Raw genomic sequence first — 14,109 nt, 5'->3', positions numbered from 1 at the left:
AGATGCAAGCATCTGTTATATGCTCGGGGGCTACTCTTATCAGAACTTTTGTATATACTTCTGATAAGATAATGTGGTAAAAGAAAAAATACAGAGTTGATCAAATAACAGAAGTTGAGCCTACAACCAAGTGCAAACACTCGGCTGTAGCCTCGGGGGCCATCGGGAGCGCTGGTCGCGCACCCGATGAAATATAGAGAAGAAGAGAAGGCAAAATAATAATTCAATACAAAGTTGCAGTCGAGGAACTTCTTTCGTACATCTTCGAGTTACATATAACTCGTCATGTACTCCCACCGGGAGGTCAAGATATCGTTTCATAAGACAAAATCGATAAAATAAAGAATTCTAGCAGCCGCATAAAGGCGCTCGACAATATATTCTCAGAGCGCGTCCGCCGCATAAAAACTCTAAATGTCGTGACTCGAAAGAGTATGAAGGTAAGTCCCTAGGATCCGTCCTATGTGGCGTGGCATCGCACCCGAATGCGCTCTCCCGCTGTATCCGCATCAGCAGATGCGAAGAAAAATCCTGACAGACGCGTTAGGTACTCGATAAAATAAAGCTGGGATTCGGTTCACGGTAAGTCCTTAAGCGGCGCGTGTTGAGTTACGCCAGTATCCTGAGTTCGAGTCCAGGGACTCGAGCTTGAAGTAGGTTTATGGGGGCTTGCCACAAGAGCAGTTAACTGGTACCTGATCCATCAGATGAACCAGCCTCATTTACCATCATCCCTGTACAAAATAGACGCTGAGCAAAATATTCGTTATGATTCGAAAGTTTTATTAAGTGAACATGTGACTCAGTTTTACGATGGAGATTTTACTCGACTCTACGATTCAAGCAAAATCTTGGGGGCTACTGACATATGTATGCCTAGCAGGCATGCCGAATAAAGTACCCTGGTTATGTAAAGAGGACACGAGGCCCATGGACTCGAAACTTTGGAGGCCCAGAAGCCCAAAGATCTACGGATAAGGAAAAGTAGAGTTGTAGTAGGAATATTATACTAAAATAGGAAAGGTCCAATACGTTTCGGGTAATCTGTAACTTGTACGACACGAAAAGCCTCGGCTCCACCTCCTATATAAAGGGGAGCCGAGGGAGAAACGAGGGATCGAATCTTTGTCAACAGAACCACCGTAACCTTTAGTCGAGCACCTTTGTCGGTTGAAACCTTCGAGATCTACTTGCCCTCTACTTCTTACGAAACTCTAAGTCTACAATCTGTAGGCATTGGCGAGTTAATCCCTCGTCACCGGGGACTGACCTCTCGCATCATCCCCTTGTCCTCCCTGGCCCGCATGTCTGCCTCCCAAAACACAGCCCCCTCGTACACATCTTCCCCCCGCTCCGCCGCCACCTCGGGACCGGCTATTTGCGACCGCTGTCGACGCCGGCCACCGACGTTGAGACGCCGACAAGCGGTGCGGAAGCATAGGGCGCGGCCCCGTGTTTTCGCGCTGCCCCTTTGGTTGGCAGGGGCGTACATCGGCCATTCTGAGAGGTACACAGTGATTCTTGAAGCTGTTGCTTCACATGACACATGGATTTGGCACTCATTCTTCGGAATGGCCGGCTCGCACAATGACATCAATGTGTTGCAGTGCTCTCCGGTGTTTGATAGGCTAGCGCACGATCAGTCCCCTGATGTGGATTTTTAGATCAATGGCCACCACTACAACAAGGGGTACTACCTTGCTGATGGTATATATCCACCTTGGGCTACACTTGTGAAGATAATCCGTCGTCCCAACTCAGAGCAGGAGGCAAGGTTTGCCAAAGATCAAGAGGCAGCCCAGAAAGATGTCGAGCGGGCTTTTGGTATCCTCCAGGCTCATTGGGCTATCGTTAGGCACCCTGCTAGAGCATGGAGTGTGCAAACTCTGTGGGAGGTGATGACCGCTTGTGTAATCATGCACAACATGATTGTTGAGGTAGAGCGGGATGATTTATTGCTTGATAATGATTGGATGGCCAGGGAGAGTTGATTTCTCCTCAAGGTGGTCCGGCATCATTCCAGGATATCCTCCATGTGCACCACGAAATTCGGGATCAAGCGGTTCACAACCAGCTCCAGGCTGATTTGGTTGAGCACATGTGGGTGCATGTTGCAACAATGCTGCAAACAACAACAATGAAGAAAATCCCGAAGAAAACAATGCCTAGGCCATTTATCATTTTACATTTTTATTTGAATAAGTACTTTGTCGTTGAATAGGTGAACAATAATCTTATGTAATAAATTTTGAGCATTTAAACTCATTTATATATTTTTATGATTCTATATGCCTTTATATGAATTTATATTGAATTTAAAGGCAAATACCAACTTCTATGGCCGCGACCCATATCTGACCGCGTTGGGCGCAGCGAGCGATCCAAACAGACGCGGCCCAAAACGAACGGCCCAACACGTCCATTTAGGTCGCCGCGTTGGAGATGTCTTTAGAGCAAGATTAAGGAAAACTCTAGAAAAAGGCCGACCTTCGCGAAGGGAAGGCAACTCGCTCCGCACGCGACAAGTGGCGCGCTGTGGTGCCAGAAAATCCCTGGGAAGTGGTCTCCCTGCTCGCCACGTGTCGCAAGGGGAAGCAAGGTGGGGATAGGGGAGGAGAGAGAAAACTGGGTTGTGTCAGTTTTTCCCTTTTTCTTCTAGATTCGTTTTTTCAAAATGAAATATCTTGAGAACCGTAAGTCCAAATTGGGAACCGTTTTCACTTTTGAGATCCTCGCGTCGAGATCTTCAAAACTAGATCCCATGTTGATAGGTTTGGAGATACTTTTTTTTCGTACTTCCAATAGTAGTATGATTGTACCTGTGGTGTGTACCTAAGTGTACTCGTGTTTGAACTGATAAGTACTTCTGTTTTTAGTGTGTTTGGTGCAGTTTTTCCCTTTATTCGCTCGTGTGCGGGGACTGTACCTGCACTTACGCGTGACTGTACCTGCTCGTGTGTGTCACTGTACTTCTGTACATGTACTTGCTCGTGTTCACGACTGTACCTGCTCGTATGCGCGTTTGTACCTGCTCGTCTGCGTGACTGTACTTGTACTCGCTCGTGTGTTCAACTGTACTCGTGTGTTGTGCGTGACTGTACCTGCTCGTGTGCATAACTGTACCTGCTCGTGTGCGTGACTGTACCTATACTCGCCTGTGTGTTCAACTGTACTCGTGTGTTGTGTGTGACTGTACCTGCTCGTATGCACGACTGTACCTGCTCATGTACGTGAGTGTACTTGTACTCGCCGCCCGTGTGTTGTATATGTAGTTGTACCTACATATTATACACAACTGTACTCGAGTATTTTACTGATTTGTACGTGCACGTGCTAATGTGATAAAGCTAGCCGTAGTTCCGATCTGCTTACACGTACTAGCTAGATGCGTGTGTGGCTTGCATAGTTGCATGGATACTCAGCCTGCATGGGTCTTCCGTCGCGCGGGAGTACTTGTCGCGAGGCGCGCGCGACGTACTTGTCGCGGGGGCGCGCGTGCGCGGTCGTCTGAGTCCACGTGTCAGACGCTGGTGCGTTGCGCGGAGTGGTTTTCCCCTTTACGAAGGTTGGTCTTTAGGTAGTGGTACCCCAAGATTAATAGAGGAGCTTGTTGTTGGTTGTATACCCTATAGCTATCATATAGCCCTTCCATACAATAAGCTAGCTATTACATTGACTCTTAGGTGGACTGTAATTAGGTTTTAATATTTAAAGCATGCATATGATTGGGTCTTAGCTGCATGCAAGCCCTTCGTCCTCGTTCTATGTGTTGTAGCCGGCGATACTGCAAGGGCCTGCTCCTCTTTCTTTCCTGTAGGATTTTTGCTGACATGTTCGTTGTTGTACTTGCTCTTATTTTTTTTGAAATAATTGTTGTACTTGCTCTTAGAGAGATCTAATAATCCATCTATCTGAGTTTGTCTTAAATTCAATTATCACCCAAGGGCTTGCAATAATGTTGCAGATGTCCTCGATCCTCTCTCTTCCATGTAGGATTTTGCTGACATGTTTGCTGTTGTACTTGCTCTTAGAGAGATCAAAGAATCCATCTATCTGAACTTTATTTGTTTTAAATTCAATTATCACCCAAGGGCTTGCAATAATGTTGCGGATGTCCTCGCCGATTTTGGTGCAAAGTTGCGTGATGAACCCCAGGTCCTATGGCCGGGTCATGCACCAGCGTTTGCATAAGTTCAAGTAGCCGCCGACCTTTCTGAGCCAGTTCAGTAATGGAAGTAGTTTTCTGGTTCAAAATAAAAGTTGTTTTTGGATACAAACACGAGTTAAATCATGTTTTGGTAATCTAATAAGTGGATTTTGAAAAATATTTCAATAAGCGCCCATGGCCTAATGGACAAGGCGTCTGACTTCTAATCAGGCGATTGTGGGTTCGAGTCCCACTGGGCGTGGTATTTTTTTGTTATCATGCAGTTACTTTTTGGTTGTGCTCGCTAATAAATTGGGCCACAATGTTGTTGTAAATAAGCGCCAAGGTTTGTACAAACCCTTGTTCATTCAATGGTCTCATAAAAGTAGAGGAACCATTTTACCTGTGTCCTGAATTTCGTCCTTATGTTTGTGATGAATATTATTTTTCCTTGTAAACCAAGCTTTGTGGAGATAAGTTTGAGTGACGATCACTTTTTCCAAGGTTAAGTCGAGCCGCGGTCTTGAAAACCAACACATACTCGGCTCGTTGAATAAACCTTAATGCCACGTTATTTTCTAGTCTGAACTACTTTCTCCATTCCATTAAGGTTGTCTGGATTTTTTTAACTTTAGATATATCTACATCCAAATTTTGACAAATCTTAGGTAGATACATTCAAATTTTAACAAATCTCAGACAACCATCTAAAGACATCCAAATTTGGATAAATCTCAGACAACCTTCGGGGACGGAGGGAGTACATCATGTCCAGAAAGCTTTGAAAACTTTCCCCTTGCACATTGTTTGACAGCTAGCATATCTTTTGTCGCTGTCCGCTCACTATCCTCAATGGACTGGATTGAAGCTGCTGATTCTACCGTACACTTTGGAGAGTTGTTCAGTGCAGATATCTCTAGCTGTGCAAGGACCACACATAAGGTATATCACATTACCCAGGGGCCTTACATAGATATCATCCTCACGAAGTTGCTGGATCAGGGATCTCGCATACAATGATGCGTACCTGCATGAAAGATGGTAGAATCTTACATAAGGGCAAGAAAAGAACAGCGATAGTACAATTAACGTTTTATATGCTCCTTTATCGAAAAAACAATTAACGTTTTATAGTTTAGTAGTGAAGTTAGTATCCTTTTCTTTTTCGCTTATACAATATTGCTTTCCTGGCTTTAAATGAATGGTAGGGTTCCATCTGGCCATTTGAATTATTTAAATTGCAAACTGAATTTGTAAGATAACCAGTCAAAAGTAAGCATGATGGGCAAATAAAAAATGCTAGAATCAAGTTTTTCTAATGAGTGTTGAGAATGATGGTGCACATTATGCTGCTGTGTTAACAAGGCAATAATAAAATGGCATCACTGTTGTCCCAGATCCGGGTACAATCTGGTATATGGATTTCTACAAAGGGGTAATTATAATAGATTAAACCATTTAACGGATTAGAACTTACTGATCACAGTTAATCTCTCAACTACAAGTACAACTATGCAAATATGAATTGCCTCAAATTCACCAATGTTCACAACAGTAACACCCTAGCCCCAATTCGCTCAATGCCCTGCCCAACTGTGGGGTGGGCCCACACATACATAGCACCCCTCTCACACCTTCGTCCTCGCTTCATGTAAAAGTGTTAATCTGGAAGTGCTATGTTTGGTGCAAAAGGGTATATATGCTAGTCAAATACATGTCCCAGTGTGTTCAGCATTTTGGTTACATCTAAACATATGCCAGGCAGCGTTAGGGAGCAGAATGTTTGTGAGCAGTATCGTGAGGGTGGGGCAGGCCAGTGAATGTTTTGTATTTGCCAAACAGAGTCAAGCTAAGTGCAGATCGTTTTAGGAACAGTCAGCATTTAACTAAAACCACGACACTTATTATGGATCAGATGGAGTATATTTTTATAGTTTCTGTTTCCTGTGTGTATCTATGGGTGTGCACGTGAGTGATTTTAGGAAGTGATTCCTTCACTCCACAAAATAAGTATGAGGTAAAATTCAAATAAACCACCAATCAAGCAGATAAGGAGTATCATACCCGGCATCAGACCCCTCAGCCTTCAGCTCAATTGCACACAGAGTTCCCAAAGATACTACCCTTCTTACATTTGGTAGTGATGATAACTGGTTCACAAGTGTGCCATCCCACAGCTGCAAATTTTAGTACACTTTAGAACTGCAAACTGCATGTAGAATTGACTAAACATACTAGCATTAACAAAAAATACTTGCTCCTGTATGGATCGGAGGGAGTATTAGAGATATATGTCTCAAATACATCAACATGTTTCTGAGGAGAACTTAATACAGCATTACTTTTTAAAAAATAGAGCAAGACAATAGTATCAAATGTTATGTACTTATGATAGAACAGAAAAGAAAGGTCAACGTGTTAACAATTGAGAGGACAACACTGCTGCTTCCAAGACTCGGCACATACAGAGAGCACATGTGCTTATCAATCCCTTGTCAATCTAAATATGGGTTCTTTTTTAAACGTGTTCTACAGGTTCAACCAATAAACTTCATTACCTCATTGAGCTTCATTTGATCAAAATCAAGATTCGAATTTGTGGATGGATCTCTAAACCATTGGATTGCTTTTACTGCCGCAGAACAGCCCATGGCATGAGCCGTGTAGGAATGACCATGTAAAAGCGCTGTGAGCTGGACAAGACAAAAGCTGTCAGTTTACGCCGTATTCACTGCAATTGTTTATTCACATAACATCAAAAATAATGTTGTAGATTACTGAAACCTGGGCATACGAAAACACATTCAGGACATACCTTAGAGTCACTTCTGAAGGACTCAAAAACTGCTTCTGTTGCTACCGTTGCAGCTAATGGTACTATCCCACCAGTCATTAATTTAGCATAGCATGCAATATCTGGTAAGCAACCGAGCAACTCTGAAGCAGACTGAAAAGGATAGTAGTTGTCATGATTTCTGAAAGATGTGAGTTAACTTTTAAAATGTACTATCCTCCTTAGATTGTTGTGATCTGTTACCTCCACACCAAGACGCCAGAACCCTGTGAATACCTCATCAAATATGACAGGTATTTTTCGATTTCTACACTCCTGGACAAGTACTCGCTGGAAGAGTGGATCTATCATGTGCATGCCCCCAGCACCTTGTATTACTGCATGAATAGGAGTTCACAGGGATCAAATCTTACAGTGACATAAGAAACAGGGTAAACAAAAAAGAACAATTATAAAGCTGCACATGTATATACCAACAAATGAGAGTGCTTGATAAAAGCACAATGTGGATGAGATGGTACAGGAAATCAAAGTTCACATATATCTGAATTATTTTTCAAAATGATTGACATATATTACATTCTTATAGACAAGAAGAGGCACTACATTCTTATAGACAAGAAGAGGCACAGAATCTATGTAGTTATGAACCGGAAAAGTTCTCGAGCAATGGGCACTAGCACCTGTGGCATTTTTTAATCATAACAACCTACCAATTTGTAACAGTTCTGCATTGATTCTACGATTTGCAATCCTAGATTCTATATCAATCCTATGATTTGCAATCCTACTGTGGAACCTCCAATTCAATCCTGACAACCTTGGTTATGAGAAGATTTTACTCATGTAAAGTCAAGGTATGTGAAACAATGAATATCCAAGAAGTTCACTGGGCCGATGGAGAAATATTTGCTTGCCTGGTTCTATAATAAGTGCTGCAATATGCTCTCTGTTACTTGACAGGGAATATTCTGATAGTTGTTGTGATATATAAGTAGAATATAAATCAGCTGCAGACGATGAGTCCCTAGTCTTGCAAAAGACTTCAGCTAATGAAGGAAAACCTGCGTTGTCACTTGTGAATCAAAAGCACAATTAACTACTTCCTCCATTCCAAATTAATTGACTCAACTTTGTCTAGATTATCTAGATAAAGTTGAATCAATTAATTTGGAACGGAGCGAGTAAAAAACTACACATACATAATCTGAGATGTCAAACACAAGTAACCGACATTTATCGCCAGGGCTAAGATGGCTATGCTGCATCCACTGGGGCAAAGAAAGTGTGCAGGTTTTGTTTCTAATGAACACTGTTGGAGGATTCAGAAAAAGTCCACGTCCAGAATACCTGTAGAAGAAAACCCTCACGTGACTGATTCCAGTTTTACTTATTTTGAAACCAATAGCAAGACGGGGCTTCAACGAACAACTGTTTCATATCTTGGTAAAACACATACTTGTTTGAAAGAGCAATGTGTAGTACACCAAACGATAATAGTTGGGAAAGATAATCACCGAACAAGGGTGCAAATATTTCTAGGCATGCAGTATAGTAACTTGATGCATTGTTGCATACCATGGCTGCTGAAGGAACGATGTATATGCTGATGGGGCTTGAGCTTCCATAGCACCCAGAGTATCACCGTGATATGAACCTTCTAGAGCAAGTACCTAGCCATCAAAGAACTCAATTAATACGTTGACGAATAAGAAGGGATGAATGGGGATTTAAAAATCTTTGGTACAGACTACCTTGTGTGTTCCTCTATTTATAATTACAATTTATTGATCAATAACAGAAAAAAAAAGTCAGACTTTGTGAGCAACTACGTTTGGCAGTGGTAAACAGATGAAAGAAAGCGGAAACATCATTGGTCCTTTGTAATACACTGATGCTATGACTAATGGATTCGGTTTGCACGGTATCTGAATCTAGTTCAAATTGGAACTAAATCCTATAAATTTAGATTTAATAGTTCCTTATTCACGAACTTGGAAGAGTATTCACCTGATTTTCCAAATATAGATTTGTTAAAATTTGCAGTGCCATCAGCTGAACTGAAGGTTCCTAGATGTGGCAGAGATAGTATAAGATGGTGAGGACAGAAGCGTGGATGTGTCATTTGATGACCACTTAAGAAGGATATGGTAGTCACCATGCCTGATGAAAGAGTTCAAGGGGCACGGTCACCAGTATTGACAGCCTATGCAGGGGTCCTAGCAAGCGGTGGCAGAAGAAGCCTCAGAACCTGAGCACAGTTGACGATCCTAGACATGGGACGGAGACCGTAAATGGCTGTGGGCCTGCGGCAGAAGATGCTGCCAATCACATACCACACCTCTCCGAATCCGCAGAGATCACCAAATTGCTTTTTTCCACCCAGATCTACAGAACAGGAAATTAAGAAAGAACTGCGTCAGCACTGGAGAGTGCTGATAGCAATGGCATCACTGTCAATGAGTGCAGAGAGCATTGGACTCCAGCTATCCAGAAATCCGCAAAGGAAAAAAAAAAGAGGTTTGAGCTCATGTTGAGATTCCTATGAAATTGGAGGTATAGGTATACATTCCATAGGAATTTATTCACATCCTTTAGTCCAAAGGGACTTTGTTAGAAAAAAACATAAGTTTACAAATCCTCCAAAATTCCTATGAAAATCCTACAATTCAAAGAGACCTTTAGGGGCAGCTGTTGTGAGTGGATTGACAGATGAACCCCGGAATCTGACAATCTATGTTAGACGGGAGGCCAAGAATTGATGCACCCGCGCTCTATGGCTATGGTAGTAGGATAGGTAACAAAAAGATAGGGAAAAAAGATCGACTTTGTTGCTTGCTTTTTTTTTTTCATCTGTGCATCCCCATTTACTATAGAGATTAAAAAGGCATCTTAAACCAAATCCTAACAAAATGGAACTACCCTGATCTTAAGAAAACTAATGGAAGAAAGAACTACACTGATAGGGCTTATCTCAAAGCCGGAATTGGCGCCCGACACATTGCTGCGACTGGCCGCGGTGCATGCAGGCATGCACCCCCTGGCGGCCCCACCTGCTTATCATCCAGTGACAATGGGAACTTTCTCTATGATATGGATATCCTTCCTATGCCAAGCTCGAATTTTCAAACATCTCACACCTGGCCTCCGAATGTAATATGCTAAATCAGCATATTAGCCATTCCCCATAAAAACAAATAGATGGTATACGCTTCTTATACATTACTCATCTCAATTATCTTATGGCACTTCAATTGACATTTTTTACATGCATTTTTCACATACTTTATTACGATGCCTTACTGCTTGCTAAATTATAACATAGAATAGGGCCTCACAAGGTATCATAAAATCCAAAAGGCACGCTTGGTGAAACATCTATTTCTTTCATTGTTAACTATAAAAGGAGAGGATTTCCGGTTTTGTTTTAGCTAAAAACTCCGTTGCCAAATGTCAAGTACCTGGATTACTATTGAAGTTCTCATCCTTTACTTAGCCAAGATTCATAAGCACATAGAGTATGCAATTCCTATGAAAAATATACACATGCAAAGAGAAATTTGATGAACCAAGTCCAATCATTTTTAGTGAGTGAGAAACTTAATGTCCTAACTAATACACACCAGGTCAACTGTAATGTGTGGGTCTAGAAGCAATCTAAAAAAAAGTATCTCATGCAGTGAACATTAATTGTTTCAGTTAATAAATGAGGAAAAGGATGTTTAGTATGAGAGCAGCAGACCTTTAACTCAATATTTCTGTCATTGGTGATATTCATGTCACTGCCCACTAGAATTCCATGATCAAGTGAGAATTTACGAAATGCCATCTTCAGAGCTATTTCAATTGCAGTGGATCCATTGTCTGAATAATAAACTCTGGAAGCCCAATCTGTCCAACAAAATAAAAGGACATTGTGTGCTACGAATGAGATGTTCTTGAGCAGCGTGGCTTAAATAAAAGGACAAATAACAATAAGAGAACCAAATAACTATTAACACAGCAAACATTAAAAAAAAGCTATCATGTGTAAAATTCAAATATCATTATGGCTCGGATAAGCACTTACCATTTGTTCACACATGTGTCAGTTTATTGTCTCTTTTCCTAATCTACCAATCTCCTTTCCTAATATATCCAAGGTAAAGTGTGGAAATTGGTAGCTAAAAGGTATTTAAAACAAGTCACTTTTCAATTAAATTAGTAATACAGCATTTTGTTCATTAAGAGGTGACTTAGACTGTAACTTGCATAACATTATAATACCTAGATGAAAGAAAGGTTAAATCACTGACCTTTACCAACTCCTCCAAGCAAAAGTTCAGCACAACGGAGAGCAGGCTCATGAGCATTCTCTGGAAACATCACATGGCCATACCTAGCAGCGGCGTAACCCATATCTCTTGCAAGTTCAATCTAATGATCAAAGAGAAGTTTTAGGCTACAAAAATTGCCTGTGAATAGTTCAACGTACACAACTTTAGCAATAGAGCACCTGCAATGAGAGTTCTCTTAGCAAACCAAGTAAAAGACTCTAAAAATGTAAAAAGTGCAAGAACAATAACCTGCAAGTTAGAATCAGGTCCTTGAGTCCACCAACTTGCACATGCATCAAACTGAGGGGTCATCATCATCTTGTTGTCTTTCACCTACATCAAAAGATTGCATAACAATGCTTGTAATGTTCCAAAGATTCATTTCCAATTTCTTTTCAGAAACGTTGGCCAGACCTTGTATGCCGAGAAACTCTCACCACAACGGGAATCAATTACTGTAACAGAATCTACAGGGACAAGATTGTGCTGAGTGAAGGGCCACCACAATAAATCCTTTGACTTTCTTTGCATACTATTTAACCTTTGAATTCTCGTGAAATGGAAAGATTGCAGGGTATCTTTAAGCAAACCAAACACTGAAGATGATTCAGAAAACCAATCGGTTAGGTCATCTGATGGATCTTCTGGAATAGGTGGCAAAACAAGCACAGGTACCCTAAATAATACAAACATTACAGAGCTGTCATATATAGAGAAATTAGAGCTGCTAAAACATTTATAAGAAGATTAAGAAAGAAGACTGTTACCTATTTCTCAAGTAAGAAAGCAAGAACTTGTCGTTTGACAAACAACGGTCTTCCAAAATTACAGCACTGACATCATACCCCCTGAGCAACAGAGTTTCATATGCAGATAAAGTGGATGAAATGCCGCCAAGACGGCCATCTCCAACAAGAATAGTAGGTAACCTAAAGGGCCTGTCAAGAGTTTCACGTGATGAGAGACGGTGTTGATGTAAATAATCTAATGCACCAAGCTGTAATGAATATTTCCGGGTTGAAGAAGCATCGAAGAAACGCACCGGTAGAGATCACACTGCAGGGTACCAGACGGGCCCGGGCTTGCCACGCCGCCGGCGGTCTCGACCAATTTCCACATCTCCCCGTCCCCATTCCCCAAATTTTGCCCGTCGACGAGGCACGCCGCCAGGCGCGACCTCACATGCGCGTCCTCTACCGCCATCCCCTCCCTCTCCGCCGCCAGGTGCGGTGACACCGCCTCCCGCCACGCGTACAGCGTCCTGCAGACGAGCTGCTTCCTCACCACCTCCCCCTGCCCGTCGTAGGAGAAGGCCGCCTCCTGTGGCGAACGGGGTGGGGTTTCCACGGAGGGGGAAACGGATAGGGTGTCGAGGGAGGCGATTAGGCGCGCAGCGTGCGAGGGGCGGAGGAGCGAGGGGACCCTGCGAAAGAGGAATCCAGCGTCTGAATCGGCGGGGAAGCCGGTCTGGAGTGGTTTGAGGTAAAGAACGGTGGAGGGGGAGGCTCCGGCGGAACGGAGGAGGGAGGCGGCGAGACCCGCGGAAACGAGGGTCTTGCCGACACCGGTGTTGGCGCCGAAGACGGCGAAGGTCGGCGAGGAGAGGGGCAAGGCAAAGGAAAATGAGGAGGAGTAGTGTCGCCGACGAGCATGGCAGAGGAGGAGGCGGCGGAGCATGGCTGCTGGCTTGGGTTTCTCTACGGGGTTTTCGGGAGAATGAGAAAAACAGAGTGTCTGCCTCCCGCTACTGATGCACTTGTGGTGGCGAACCCGTTTCCCGGATTCACACGTGTAAAAGATGGACACGCCTTCGCCTTTCCGTGACTTGGTGAACCTAAGAGCATCTCCGGTCGCGTCCCCCAAACCATCCCCCAAACCGCGTCGGATCGAGCGTTTGGGGGACGTGTTTTGTTCGTGCCGCGTTTGGGAGACGTCGCTCCCCAGCCGCGTCCCCCAAACGCCGCCCCCAAATGAATATTTGTGCACGAAAATAAAGGTTTTCATTCAATTTTGATTATATATTACAAAGTTTGAATGAAAACGGCTAGATTTCATCTAAACCTAGACTACCGACCGCCGCGGCGCGTTCGACGGCCCCGCCCCGTCGTCGCTCTCCCTACGCCGCAGCTCCTCCCGCGCGCGCCTCCTCTCCTTGCGTTCGGCGGTGGCCGGACGGTGCCGCTCCCGCCGATAGTCCTCCTCCGCCCTCCCTCGCCGGGCCGCTCGGAGGGAGAGCTCGACGGCGCGACGAATCCGCGCCTCTTCGCGGGCACGGGCGTCGTCCTTGAGCTTCTTCTCCGACTCGAAGGACTCGACGAGGGCGCGTTGCTGATCGGCCGTCTCGTCCGGTGGCGGGCGTCGTCGTCGGACCGGTCGAACCGCCGTCGTCGTCGTCGTCGTCCTCCACCTCGGTCTCCTCTCGCTCGGCCTCCTCCTCCATTGGCGCCTCCTCCTCCACATCCGTTGGCGCCTCCATCATCGCCGCCGCAAACGCGTCGGCCGCCATCGCTCGCTCCGCCCGCCTCTCCAAAGCGCCGTAGCGCCGACTCCGCTGTCGACGCTCCTCGCGCCGTCGCCTGCTGGCCGGAGCTCGATCGACTCACGCCGCCGGCGCTCGATCGAGTCACACCGTTCACGGAACAGCGCCGCCGCTCATCGCGCCGGCGCGCGGCGCTCGTCGGCCCATCGCTGCTCCATCTCCTCCGGTGCGGGCGCCATCGCGCCTCTTGTCCCATCGAGGCGTCGAACGCCGCAACGGTGTCGCCGCTGCTTGCTCCTGCCACGCTGGCCGCCGCCGCGACCTCCTCAGCTGCGGAGGCAGGGGCGGAGAACGCCGCTAGATCCGCCGCTCG

At 44.6% G+C, this 14,109-nt stretch overlaps 1 protein-coding gene and 1 non-coding gene across 2 annotated transcripts; one reads left to right on the top strand and one right to left on the bottom strand.

Moving 5' to 3' along the window:
- The first annotated feature begins 4,336 nt into the window (after positions 1–4,336).
- Positions 4,337–4,409, top strand: TRNAR-UCU. The gene has a single exon. It is a non-coding gene; the product is annotated as a tRNA-Arg (tRNA).
- A 381-nt stretch (positions 4,410–4,790) lies between these two features.
- On the bottom strand, positions 4,791–12,977 carry LOC124686122 (bifunctional dethiobiotin synthetase/7,8-diamino-pelargonic acid aminotransferase, mitochondrial). The gene is made up of 14 exons (XM_047220123.1): positions 12,300–12,977; positions 12,025–12,195; positions 11,672–11,933; positions 11,507–11,590; positions 11,237–11,357; positions 10,684–10,832; positions 8,520–8,614; positions 8,176–8,291; positions 7,859–8,005; positions 7,185–7,318; positions 6,963–7,094; positions 6,706–6,840; positions 6,212–6,324; positions 4,791–5,174 (listed from the first exon to the last, which is right to left on the bottom strand). Exons 1-14 carry the CDS (start codon positions 12,932–12,934, stop codon positions 4,997–4,999), a joined length of 2,472 nt encoding a protein of 823 aa, XP_047076079.1. The 5' UTR covers positions 12,935–12,977; the 3' UTR covers positions 4,791–4,996.
- Between the last annotated feature and the right edge of the window lie 1,132 nt (positions 12,978–14,109).

The sequence above is a fragment of the Lolium rigidum genome, chromosome 1, assembly GCF_022539505.1.
Source record: "Lolium rigidum isolate FL_2022 chromosome 1, APGP_CSIRO_Lrig_0.1, whole genome shotgun sequence".
In the NCBI taxonomy this organism is placed as follows: domain Eukaryota; kingdom Viridiplantae; phylum Streptophyta; class Magnoliopsida; order Poales; family Poaceae; genus Lolium; species Lolium rigidum.
This window is presented reverse-complemented; position numbering and strand designations above follow the sequence as displayed.